The sequence below is a fragment of the Pagrus major genome, chromosome 16, assembly GCF_040436345.1.
Source record: "Pagrus major chromosome 16, Pma_NU_1.0".
In the NCBI taxonomy this organism is placed as follows: domain Eukaryota; kingdom Metazoa; phylum Chordata; class Actinopteri; order Spariformes; family Sparidae; genus Pagrus; species Pagrus major.
The window spans coordinates 4,971,647-4,984,832 of NC_133230.1; the positions used below are offsets into that span (position 1 = coordinate 4,971,647).

General features: G+C 38.6%; 1 protein-coding gene across 1 annotated transcript; it reads left to right on the top strand.

Annotated features, from left to right (window-relative positions):
- The first annotated feature begins 942 nt into the window (after nucleotides 1-942).
- Nucleotides 943-12,545, top strand: LOC141010616 (transmembrane protein 87A-like). Its single transcript, XM_073483667.1, has 21 exons — nucleotides 943-1,179; nucleotides 2,350-2,407; nucleotides 3,576-3,673; nucleotides 4,351-4,467; nucleotides 4,589-4,636; nucleotides 4,740-4,781; nucleotides 4,890-5,016; nucleotides 5,108-5,169; nucleotides 5,618-5,801; nucleotides 5,902-6,001; nucleotides 6,111-6,204; nucleotides 7,816-7,887; nucleotides 8,023-8,131; nucleotides 8,209-8,267; nucleotides 8,429-8,532; nucleotides 8,635-8,711; nucleotides 9,402-9,466; nucleotides 9,559-9,611; nucleotides 10,410-10,440; nucleotides 10,576-10,642; nucleotides 11,149-12,545. The coding sequence occupies exons 1-20, from the start codon at nucleotides 1,075-1,077 to the stop codon at nucleotides 10,615-10,617; spliced, it is 1,647 nt and encodes a 548-aa protein (XP_073339768.1). The 5' UTR covers nucleotides 943-1,074; the 3' UTR covers nucleotides 10,618-10,642; nucleotides 11,149-12,545.
- Nucleotides 12,546-13,186: the final 641 nt, after the last annotated feature.

Sequence of the window (13,186 nt, forward strand, 5' to 3'; positions counted from 1 at the left end):
ATACAAAATATTCATTCATTCTCAGGATTTTTACCCTTTAAATACCAGGGTTTTTTTTACATGATGCCACTGAAAAATACACAAAAAATGTTATTTTCCATCTACTAAACATATATTATATTTATATTGTCTTCATTGTTTACTATAAAGCTTAAATATTTAATTTTCTTTACCTTTATATTTATTCTATGCATATTTTAAGTGCGTATTTTGTTCATTTTTATTATCAGAGTGCTTCTGAATCCTTTCAGACCATGGACCATGGACATTATATGACTTATTTGTTAGACCTGTGGAAGAGCTGGGTCTTCTGGATGAAAGGTTTGCTCCCCTGTAGCATCTGCTTTGTTTTATTTCTTTGTCACATTGGATTAGATGTGATTTATGGCGAGTTAGGAAGGTATCCATTATGTATTAGTATTAAAAAGATAATTATTTGTTACTGGGGAAGTCTGATGAAGGGGAAAGAAACAAAACTCAGCCAGGCAAGTTTTATTTCATAACTGTATGTGTCACCATGGATTAGATCTGTCCAGCAAACATTAGATAAATGTGGGCTTTTCATATATTTGGTTGGCTCAGAGATGGGATAATATTAAATGGCCCAGGCTATTTGAGTTTCTAATAGCAGAATTCCTAAAATAACAGGAAGATACAAAAGGTCTGAAAAGGAATAAAAGATGTTGTACTTTATGTGATGATAATTACCTGGGGTATCGTTGATAATAGAAATAAATATTTGCCAAAATACTTTATATTAACCATCCGTCCTTAATGTTTTGCCTTTCTATAAATAACTCTGCTTGTGCTGGGAATCTTTTCTGGTTGTTTACTATTGTACTGTGGTTTTGTTTTGTTTGTTTACTCCACACCACAATGAAGTAGTCAAGAGTAAATAAAAACAGAAATCACAAATCTCCCTCTGTCGCCATCTTGTGGCAGCAGCGTGAACTACAACACACTGCCGGCGGCCTGTGGTGCGTTCTGTCGCCATCTTGTGGCGGCGGCGTGAACTGCAAGAGAAGGCGCCGGACCTGGAGGCGGATACGACTCTGACTTGTAGTAGATGCACAAATGAAGATGCCAGATGTACATTGGTCATGTTTGCTGCTTTTAGCGTTACTTTTCCGCGTCGGGACAGCGGCAGAGGTGTCCGTATGGAAGGTGGACATCAACTCGGTCAGTGTTACGCCTTCGACAAAGGCATTTTTTAAGGTTATTGCTTTAGCATGTCGTGCTAAATCTTGCATAGCAGCAGCTGTTAGCCTGGTAGCTAACTAGCTCCTAGCAGCTCTTCATGTCGCTGTATCTTCCACCTTTTTTTAGACACACAAGGCTTTGACAGTGTTAGTTTGGGTTGTCGGACACAACGAGCTTATCACTCGGAATGAGCTAGCTTAAATTACTTGCTATTTAAAGTCATAACTCTGCCTGTCAGCTGTGGTTTTATCTCCTGCTAGATAGCAACAGTGCACATTTAATATGTCACCAAAGCAAGAAGTGTGTTGGGGTATAATGGTATTCACAGGTGTGTTTAATGTGCCTCTACTATCAGATCATGAAAACAAAGGGAGTTATGTTGTGGATGAGATAAACCGGTCATTAAAAGTGTTGACAGGACGAGAAACGTTTATCTTTCAGGCAAATACCCTACTTAAGTACATAGCACATAGTTTCATAGGCAAATACTGTACTTACCTCGCATGTTTTAACCAAAACCTATGGTTACACAAGCTAATAAAGTATATAGAGTAGTTAAAATTAGCCCCAAAGTTACCAGCTTCAGATTATTTACACATTGATGCATGCATACTTGAATTCATGTACTTGTCTTGCACACATGCTAAAACATAAAGTAACATGCAGACACACAAAACAAGGAAATATAATGAAAATGAAATAAAATATGCCAAGGAGCTCAGTGGGATAAATTAATCTATAGTAAATAGAAGGTGTAGATAAATAGTTTGATCATCTATTAAAGAAATAAAAACATTTTATTGTGTCTTCAACTTCATTGGCAACTAGTTTGATAATTGATTATTGATTGTTTCAGTCATTTTCAAGCAAATCTGTCAAAACATTTGTTGGTACCAGCTTCTTAAATATGAGTATTTGCTGCTTTTCTTTGTCACTTATGATATTAAATAAAGAGTATTTGGGGTTTTGGACTGTTTGTTGAAGTAAAGAAGCAATTTTAAGACGTCACTTTGGGCTGTAAGAAATGGTGATGTCGACATTTTAGCGACTAAACGGCGAATCGATCCGTTGTGGATGCAGTCAGGTTAATAGACAGGACTGAACTAGAGTTGTTAGATTCAAAACAATCTGTGTCTGTCGTGTTTTCAGACGCAGGATGCCGTGTTTCGAAAGACGCTGTATGCCAACACCACCATCTTCATGAAGTGTAAGTACTCTGACTTTCTTAAAAGATGATTGGGGCATTTCATTATTAATGTCAGCAGTGATGGTGCCATTCCCCCCCGAGCTCCTTACTGCACCTACCTACCATCTTTATATAAATATCATGATACAAAGTACAAAGATGGTTATGTTTGATAGGTGGAATATTTCCTATAACAAGACATTCATTAACGTACTGCCAGGAAGGCCACAGGAACGAAACGCTCGGGTACAGTACATCCTTGGTTTTGGCGTCGGTGTTTAATCTGGCACCTGTCCAGGTTGTGACACAGAAACACACAAACACAACATGAATAGTTAAGTATAAAAAGGCCCTTTGTGTCCTCTGCTCTGTCCTCTGAATTTTTATGCAGTTCCTGGGGGATGATTTGGATTCACATCTCTTAGTTTAGACCCTGTTACAATATACCTCAAGCTGGTTTTATTTAAAAAAGCAAAACCAAATAAACAACTGTAATTCTACTTGCACAAGAACTCAAAACTATGCTGCTTTTAATTAGAGATTATACGTTGTGGTGATTATTGTTCAACAAGCGTTAGGACTGTTGGGTTTAACATTTAAATATCAGCAATGACGTTGTTGTGCTGATATTCATGTCCCATCATGTGTTTATGGCCTTCACTGGCTGAACTGCAAACACTTTGCATGGGCCGGATGTCCTACAACCTGCAGGGCTTGTTTTTCTGGAAAATCTGCACGGGGAACCTCTTCACACTGCGAGCAAAATGTCATTGTTTGAAATGATAAATCGACAGCATCTTGTCTGCTGTGCTGTACAGACAAATTGTGTTAACTTTTGATCACCTTTTGCATCTTTTTTTATTTTACTGTGAGCTTATTAAAAGTCATTTTTCACATCTTTGTAGAAAATCTCCCTCTTTGTCACAGTCTAATGTTGGCAGGCGTGGGGCTAAAGTTGCAGGCAAACTCCTGCAGTCTGTCTAAATTGCAATGTTCGGTGCTAAACCTTCATCAGGCCAAAGAAATAGGTGTCCCAATGTATTAAGTTCTGTCTTGTTATAACAAAAAAGAAAGATTAACTCCTGTAACATGATGATTTGGATCTTCTAGCGGGACATAAGACCTTATTACCGTCTAACAATCCAGTGCTCCACCCGTTGAGTAACAATTCACTTGTATCCCTCTGCAGTCCAGGGTGACATCGTGTCATGTGATAGGAACCTGGCCTTCAACATCAGCTGGTACCTGCGCTCTTCTGTGTGCTACAATGAGGTCTTTAACACACCAGTGAGTATTGACTTTTGTCTGCTGATGTGCGAGTCTCATTTGTTTGTTTTGCCATGACTCACTTCCATGTAACTGTAGAAATGGTAGATAGAAATCACTAAAAATCAAATCCTTTTTGTGGATTTTGTGCAAGAAAGACAAGTTTATCTACATGGTCAAGCTTTTTTTAATCTAAAAGTTTACTTCTTGGACTTTTCACCAGTTCAGGGTTTTGATTCACATTCAGCATCAGCTATCTGTCAGTCAGAGCAGCTGGTGAGCTCTGCCTGAAAGTGTTTTCATGGCCTTGAGGCTCAGCTTCCATCTTTGTGCCAGCGCTGTCTCTTTGTCTCAAAGCATCTCAAACTCAGCTGCTGCTTTGGCTTTGATGTACTTCAACTTGTCGCTGGAGAAGAGGGTCAAAAAGAGAGGACGTATCGAGGTCACCAGTAGCCTGATCAGGACATTTTTTGTTCAGATGTGTTTTGAAATGTCTTCTTCTGCCAAACACTGACTTCAAGCGAGATGAGAGCAGCTGACACAGTTTTCTTCTTTGTTTTTTACCTTCTAAGTCCTGTTGGATCATAAATGTAATATTCTGTTTAGTCTGCAGTCACTGTCCTCCATTCATTTGGTGTAATGTTGCAACATGAGTAGTTTTATAGTGTCACTGATTTTCCCCTCACTGTCATTTATAGGACAACAAAGCCATGAACATGTTCGGTATGGACCACATGTTGAAGGACGGCTGGAGTGGCTTCTACAGTCAAGGCTACATGTACTTCGACAACTGCTCGTCCCTCTTCTTACCGAGGGTAAACAGTAACACACACAGTGAATCACCACTTTGAACACAAGTTTACTGCAGCAGTTATCTAACATCTGAGTGTTTCAGGTAACTTCATCCAGGTTTCTTTGCTCTATCTGCTCACCTAGGTGTATTATCCAGACTTCAACCCGTATCAGCCTCTCACCAGCCCGAAGGTGAGTTACTGATCATGCATGGATTGGATTGACCATATTGATAATACTATTTAAAAGCTATAAAGAGACTTGTTTTATGAATTTGTTTGTGTTTTCTGTTCAGAGTGACCCATCCAATCAAAGTCTGATTTGGCCCGACAAGCCGGTAAGACATGTTGTTACTACTTTTTAATGTAAATACGTGTTTTTTAAAGGTCACGTCCTGTGGAGCCCATGAAATTATGTATGTTTGCTCACAAACGTCTTTTTGCAGGATATCAGTGCAGTGGCCAAAGCGTGGCAGGACAGTCCATATCTGTTCATAGTCAAGGTGCAGCCTTTGCTCCGCGGGATAGAGGATGATGACATCGGAGCAGAGCAGTTCAGCTTCACTTTCACAAGTGAGAAATACAATTTTACTTCAAAAGCTTTAGGATCTCTCATATTCACTCTGTGTCAGGAGATGTGACTTTTTTTTTTTTCTTTCCTCAGTGAAAGTTGAGATGAAGGGACCACATGACTACTCTTCTCCAGCAGACTGGCCCCTGATGATGGTATGTACTGAATTAAATAAAGGAAGGGTTTAAATTAGGGGTCAACAACCTTTTAATATCAAAAGAAAACCATTTTGTCAAAATCTGTCCGGTGCTGCAAAACATATTCGAGCCTCACAATGAGGGTAACACAGCTTACATTAATATTTTCACATATGGCTACTCTGTGGTGGGCTATTTATGCATATTCAGTGCCTGATCTTTGCATTTCCATTACAGTTTTACCATGTTTTGTTGCATTTATGAAATTATAGAACTAGCCTACAATAAACAAGAGAACCTTTTACATTTTTGTCATTTTTATTGGAGGATGCTATACCAACAAAACACAAAAATGTAATCTTGAGTTGTGCATAAAGTTTCAAAGTCTCCAGCCTGAATAAGACTGTCTGTAAAATGTGATTTGAAACAAGGCTGAACACTTTTCTCTCCCTCCTGTCCCTCACAGTTCTTCATGGTCATGTGCATCGTGTATGTGCTGTTCGGGGCTCTCTGGCTCTTTTGGTGTGCTTGCTATTGGAGGGATCTGCTGCGGATCCAGTTCTGGATCGGCGCTGTCATCATCCTCGGCATGTTGGAGAAAGCTGTGTTTTACTCAGAGTACCAGAGCATCCGTTACAAGGGAGACTACGGTCGGTTGATTTAATATATTTGCTTGTCTGTGGATCTTTTTCTCTTTTCTCTTCACTGCAGTCTGTTCATAATCATAATTCTGTTTGTGTGTCTTCACAGTTCAAGGTGCTGTTATTTTTGCAGAGCTGCTTTCTGCACTCAAAAGATCTTTAGCCCGAATCCTGGTCCTCATTGTCAGTCTCGGATACGGCATAGTCCGGTAAGTTTACTCTTTTGAAATTTACCTTTTGCCTCAGGTTATGTCTCAATAACAATCAGTGGGGGGCTCACTGCTAATACTCCCATTTCGACCTCCCTCACTTGTGTAGACCCAGACTGGGTACCACAGTCCATCGCCTTGTAGCTGTTGGGCTTCTCTACCTGCTCTTCTCCTCTGTGGAGGGTGTGCTCAGAGTGACGGGTGTAAGTATCAGCTATTAATAAACTCCACCAGCCTCTTGCTTTGTCACCACCCAACAGCAAACATTCTCAGTATTTATTTTTAGCCTATTTTGAGAACAGTGACAGTGTCAGATAAATACAGCACATTTGGTAAAAGGTGACTTTAAGCAGCCTAAACACCAACAACGACATGCAGTTGAATTAAAGCCTATGCAATCTATTTATTTCCTTAGTTGCTCACTAAAACATGATGTGACAGACCTGTTTTTGAAGTTGTTGTCTTTTCATTTCATCCTTTTTAACACCTGTGGTTGCAGTGGTAACAGCAATTGCAGTGTCACACTACAGCAAACACTCCTCGAGCAGCTGCTTCTTGTGAAATTTAATAGAGAGGCTACTTGTGTATTTACAGTGCAGCCACACAAACTCACGCTCAAGCCAGCCTGCATTTTTCCAGTTGATTGATTTTATTGTGAAGCAGCAGAAGGGAAATGTTTGGTTGTGGTGTTTCGGTTTGTCTTTTATCAATGCGATCAATTCAAACACAGTAATGTTGGATTTTTCATGCTGCATTGTTTCTTGTGAATCCCTCGAGTGTGTAGAAGAAAATCAGACCCTGCCTGCAAGTGACAGTGATACATGAAACTTGATTAAAAACTTAAAATATATACATTTTAATAACCCTTATATGGTAGAATGTAATACAGTAGATGTACGGTAGACACATGTACATGAGAAGATAACCATATACAGTTATACCACTGCAACCCTACTCATAATTAGTATCAAAAGTCAGATCTTATGAAAATCCTAAGGATTATAACTTGAAGGCAACACTCAGATGACCTTGAAAGTAAACTGTTTTGAAGCAGCGGTCCTGTTAAGTGGACTCAATGGACTGTACTGGATACACTAATCTATATCAGCTAAACCACCCACTGAAGATTTACTGTATCCTCAAATAAACCAAACGGATGAGAAAGAAAAAAAGATTTCTCTTCACTCTCGCAGCTGTTCAGGAGACCATTTCTATTCCCCTTCTAAGCCGTAGTTCATCATTTTCTGTGGCTGCAAATAAAATGAACCCACTGCACTAGTGCAGATAGGACATTATCTGTTCTAGCCTCCACAATCTGATTGATGCTGATAGTGTTGGTGTATTTTTACATAAAACTCTTGCCTGGCACGGCACTCTGCGTAAATAAACTTGATTCGAGTAGAGGAGACGACAGAGAGAGAGGAGGTTACGCCGGGATTTAGTCTCTGGTAGGCGGACAAGTGATGATAATAAAGAATGACAAATTTGATCTGAGAGTGATATTCAAATGCAGCCAAAGACGCTGCAGCAAGTTCAGAAAGTCATGAAAACACAGAGATACACAAACAAACATTAGAAAAGAAGGCAGGAAGAAGACTGAAGACAGGTTGTGTAGTTTGGTGAGCAGATGTGTTTTGTCAGGAGGCAGATCTCAACACAAGCTCATCTCATGTTTATAAAAAGGACTGTGACTTCCCTTATGATTAATTTATTCTGCTCTCTCAGTCCTGTTTACACACACACACACACACACACACACTTTGCCCTCTGCTATCTTCTGTTTTTCAAACCCGACTCTTGTCTTCTTTTTCCAGGGTTTCTATGAGACGGTGGCCCTGGTGGCTAATCTCAGCCTCTCCCTTATTGACTCCTGTGTCATGTGGTGGATATCCTTTTATCAAAACAGCCACTCAGGACTGATTCAGACAGGATTTGCATTTTCAGAAGCGTTGCATATATAAGCTTTTGATTATGGTTTGTCCCAATGTATATACAGTATGTTCTCCTTAATTTACATCTACATTTTCATCAGTCTGTCTCAAACCACTCGCCTCCTGAAGCTTCGGAGAAATATAGTGAAGCTCTCTTTGTATCAGCACTTCACCAACACTCTCATCTTCTCTGTTGTCGGTGAGTACCAACTGCTGCAAAATGGATCGCCTCTTACAGACATCAGAGTAACACCGTTGTTTACTTTGCGTCCGCAGCTTCCATCATATTCATCATCTGGACCACCAAAGTCTTCAAGCTGGTGGACTGCCAGACGGTCAGTTTGTTTTCTGTTATTGATTGATTATTGCATTGTGTTGCGGTTCCTTGGTCTTGTCATCTCTGTGGGTTTCTTGTGTATACAGAGATGAAAGGCGAAACGTTCCTTCCAACCTGATAACATCCATCTCTGTGTTTCTGTTTGTATCTTTTCCACAGGGTTGGAGGGACTTGTGGGTAGATGATGCCTTCTGGCGTCTCCTGTTCTCCACCATCCTGCTGGTGATCATGGTGCTGCTGCGGCCCTCTGCCAACAGCCAAAGGTCGGAGTCTGTCTGGAGCGGGGCCTGATCCTGCAGCACCAAACTATTGCTGTCATATTAACTTGGCAGCAGCATTTAATTTCTGGTTCTGTTTTCTCTCAGGTTCTCTCATTCTCCTTTGATTGATGAAGATGATGAAGAGGAAGAGGCCAAGGAGCCCATGCTGAATGAAGCTTTCGGTAAGACTTGACTAAAGGTTGTCCAAAAAATGAGAACACAGTATGCGACAGTGTTTACAATATATAAATAGATGGGGTAGAGTTTAATATGGCTCAGATGCCCTGACTTAAAGTCTTGGCATTTTAGTTTTACCTTAGATAGCAGCTGTTTTTCTAAATTCGACTGAAGGCCAAGAGCCAGGTTTTGTTACATGGAGCGGACTGAATGCTTATTGATCTCTACAACACAGTGCTTAGATAGTTTAGCTCAGATCTCAGCGCCAAGAAAGGCTGCAGGGATAAAAATTAGTCCGTTTTCTTTGTTTGTCACATCCACACAAAAGATCTGGAAACATCCATCTTTTCATACGTCTTAATCAATCCATATTTAATCATTATTTTCTGTTCTGTCCTGATGGATGATGATGGAGCCAACGATGTTTTCAATTAGATTTGTGTTGCAGCTGCAAATAACTCACAATTTGGCCTCAGATCTGATAGAGACGGCCTTGTCATCCGCGGTGTTGTGTTGTATAACCCGTGCCACTGAGGCCACGATCTAAATCTGTTCACGCAGATATGATTCATTTAGAAATGTTCATCTTCTAATCACATAAGAGTATAAATGGAAAATGTAATAACCTAGTTGTGTAAATCATATTATTGCACAAGAGACTTCTATGTGATTTAAACTGGCTTATTTTATTTCAGAGGGAATGAAGATGAGAGGCTCAAAGCCCGATTCTAATGGCTCCCAGAAACTGTTGAGTAAAGAGGTGGGTTAACTGTCTTCTGTCAGCGTCTCTACTTATATTATTTAATGGTTTTATGCACAGGTAATTGGTAATTGGTAATCTGATTTTTCCAGGATGAAGACCTAAAATGGGTTGAGGAGAACATTCCTACAACTGTAGCTGATGTGTAAGTAAAGTTGATTTAAATTTTAGACATTGAGCTGACTGAAAAGTACTAGAAGTAGCAGTAGTAGTAGAACAGTAGCAGTCTGTGGAGTTAGTTTAAACTAACCTTTATAGTGAAGTTTGGTAGTTTAGTCCAGTGGTTCCCATCCTAGGTGTCGGGCCCCTCCAAAGGGTCACAAGATAAATCTGAGGGGAGAAGAAAGAAGAAAAAAAAAATGTTTTGATACGTAGATTTTATTTAGTATTTTAGACTTTTTTGTCATCTTTTCGTAAAATATTAGATCATTTGATCTCCTTGGGATTCAAATAGTTGTATTTCATGAGCTGATCATATGGTCTTTTAATGTAAAATGTCAATTTTAAAAGTATAAGTAACTGCAGGTTGTAAAAAGTACAATGTTTGGCTCTGAAAAGTACCAATACAACTATGTTTAAGTACTCCATTGCAAGTAATAGTCACTTAGAATCTATAAAGTACAGTAAAAGTACACAAGTGTTACAATCAGTATCAAAAGTTCTGTGAGTTAAATATTACGCTCTATCTGGACTTTGTGAGAATACGTTTTTTAAAACAACAATAATCCTTCTAAATCTGTCATATTGTCATATTTATGTAAGCGTATTAATGTAGCTTACGGTATCTAATCAAGGGCAGATCAGACCAGAAAGATATACTGTTAATACTCAAATAGAAACACTTTGGAAGCACAAACAAGCTCTAGGGATTATCTTTAAATATTGTTTGACCCTGGCTTGGATGCACTCACCGCCTCCCTCTCTGCTTTTTCTCTCTCTACAGCGCTCTCCCTGTAATGCTCGATGAGGAAGAGGTAAAGGGTCCTTTTACTTTCCCCCTGCTAGTCCCATGATTTCTGTTTACAATGCTCCTGATTATGGCATTCACTGTGCTATCATCCCACGGTCACATTACTGCACATGCATTATTCTGTGTTCTCCTTTTCCAGGAAATCCTGAAAACCAAGATGGAGCGATCCAAGATGGAGTAGAAGTAAATGTGAGAATGAAAAGAAGGTGATTTCACTGAGGCAGCGATGAATGCGTTCTGAGTGATCTTATTACCAAAAAATGTGGGCAAAGCCAACTGTTCTCTCCGGACACTTTACATTTTTTTAGTTTTATTCCACAGGTGATGTGTAACACTCCAATAAGTTCAAAGACACGTGAATAGTGTGTTTCTATGAAGGCAGTACTGTGTGACCCATATGTGGATGGGTTGATGTCAAGATTCTGGGAAATTCTGTGTGAAACTGAAGGGATTGCACAGCAGAGCACTTTGATAAATATTTTATTTGTGTCAAAGATGTTTCTTCATTGTCACAAACATGACCAAAATCAAGTAGAAACTGGGTATTTTAATACAATGCCCTCGTGGAAAATATAATATTTATTAAAATCCTGTCTTGTGGTTTTAGACTAATACCATATTTAATACGGCGTGTGGTTTCAGGAGCACTGGGGCAGAAGATAGAGAACATTTTAGAGAAGTTTAACTTTTAACCACCTGCTTCAAATTGCAGAAGTGACCCCAGCGCCTGATTGGCCAGACTTGCAGGACTGTGACGACTACTTTCGAATCTGTTCAACTACAAATCATGATGCTTGGCGGTTGTCTCAGCCAAGAAATCATGACGATGGTATGAATGAAGGGGGAAACACATGTCGAAAACGCTGCATAATAAGATTATATTTAAGCCAACACAGTGACAGACACCTTCCTTCAGAGGTGTGCTGATGCTGTTTTTATCATGTGTTTTATTGAATTACATATTTTATAGTTCACATAATGAAATATATTTAATATTGAAATGTGCAAGCAGCTGTATGGTATGATTAACCATTTAGCCAGATAACTAAAAATCAATGTTTTAATGCTTTTATGTCACCAGTGTGGATTTCTTGAGCTCATTTCTTGTAGCTGCACCAACAGATTATTTATGTACATATGTGTTATTCTTAACACATAATTAACACTATGTTGTCTGGCTAACTGAGTAATCCCGAATATAGAAATAAATAAGCTACTGTGACTCTATGTGAACACTGCTTGAATCGATACTTGAAGCATATCACATTTGTCAGGGTAAAACGTGTCAAATCTGTGTTTTTGGGGGATCCTTATGTTGACCAGAACACACTGTTCTCTGGGCTGGGAGAATGTAATGACCCTCTCGGTCATGAATTTCCTTTCAAAGCCAAGTAAACGCAATCGTAAATGCAGTCTCATTAGAAGTGTCCATGTTGTGCGCATGAACGTTACACTTCTCTGAGGTGTCATCCTTTCACAGAACAGTTCAACCATCGGAAAAGTGCGACTCAAAACATGTTCCTGACCCGTTTTCAAGCAAAAGTCTCAATAGAATGATGTTTATTTCCATCTCTATAAAAATTAACATTTTATAGCTTTTCAAATAACAGCTGTGATTTAGGTCCACTTCATGTTATTCTCACCGAAGTGAAAACGTTTTTTTTTTGCTACTTAATCACAAAATCTATTGATAAGCCTCACAGATGTGGTGTGGTTAACTCTATGTATGTAATCTTATCTCACACCGTCTGCTAACTGGGCCAGAGTTTTGAAATTCAGTAGCACCAGGTAGTTTTTTTCATTTTACCACAATTACAGATTACTTTGAGCCTATCTTATTCAACCTCCAAAATAATCTCGCCTGATCTGGCAGAATTATATCCCCGTCCTTGTGCGATCTACTGCAGTATGTGTGGATATTCTAAATTCCTTAATTTATGTTTTTTTAAGTATTTATCCAAGTCTTGTCGAGGATTTTTTTATTTTAGAGAGACACTGAAGCCCAATTTCTGGATGTGAGTCTGCATTGTAATGTGAAGCTGATGATATTGTATGGCTTTTTGCGTATGTCCTGCAAATAAAATTTATATTAAACATGATTACAAAGTCCGTTTCTGTGTGCATTTATGACAAATGTTTTATGTAGGTGGCTTTTGCTACGTTGCATTACTTTCAGTATGCTTTTTGAGTGAGAGATGCTACTGAAACAACATAACCATTTCCAAAAAGTAGATAAACACGACATGTACTCAATAACGAAACTACTAAAATAATAGTATTGAAGGTTGCATTTGAAACAACCATTTTTCTTTATCATATTTTACAGTGAAATACAAATGCTATGAGCTGCTTTTATACACCTCATTGATTTTACATTAGATTAAATTTTTTTAAAAAAACTGAAAGCAAAAGTGTAATAAACTGTTAATAAATTGACATCTGTAGATGTATTCTTTGACCATTAATAATGAAATGTTCCACTTGTTTTTCTATATTTTTACATGATAGTAATTTAAAAGTAAATGAGATTATCCTTACAGAAATCCAATCATTCTTGTTACATTTTTGAGTATATAACTGTAAAGAATATCTTGGTATATCAATATAAATGTCACATAATAGACTGTACAGTCATTTTTATCCTTTTTATCCACTTTTTCCCTTAAAAAAACACACAATTCTTATTTTGACAGGATTTTGAAGCCCCATGAATAAAATCTCGCGAGAATTACACAGCACCATTTAGATGA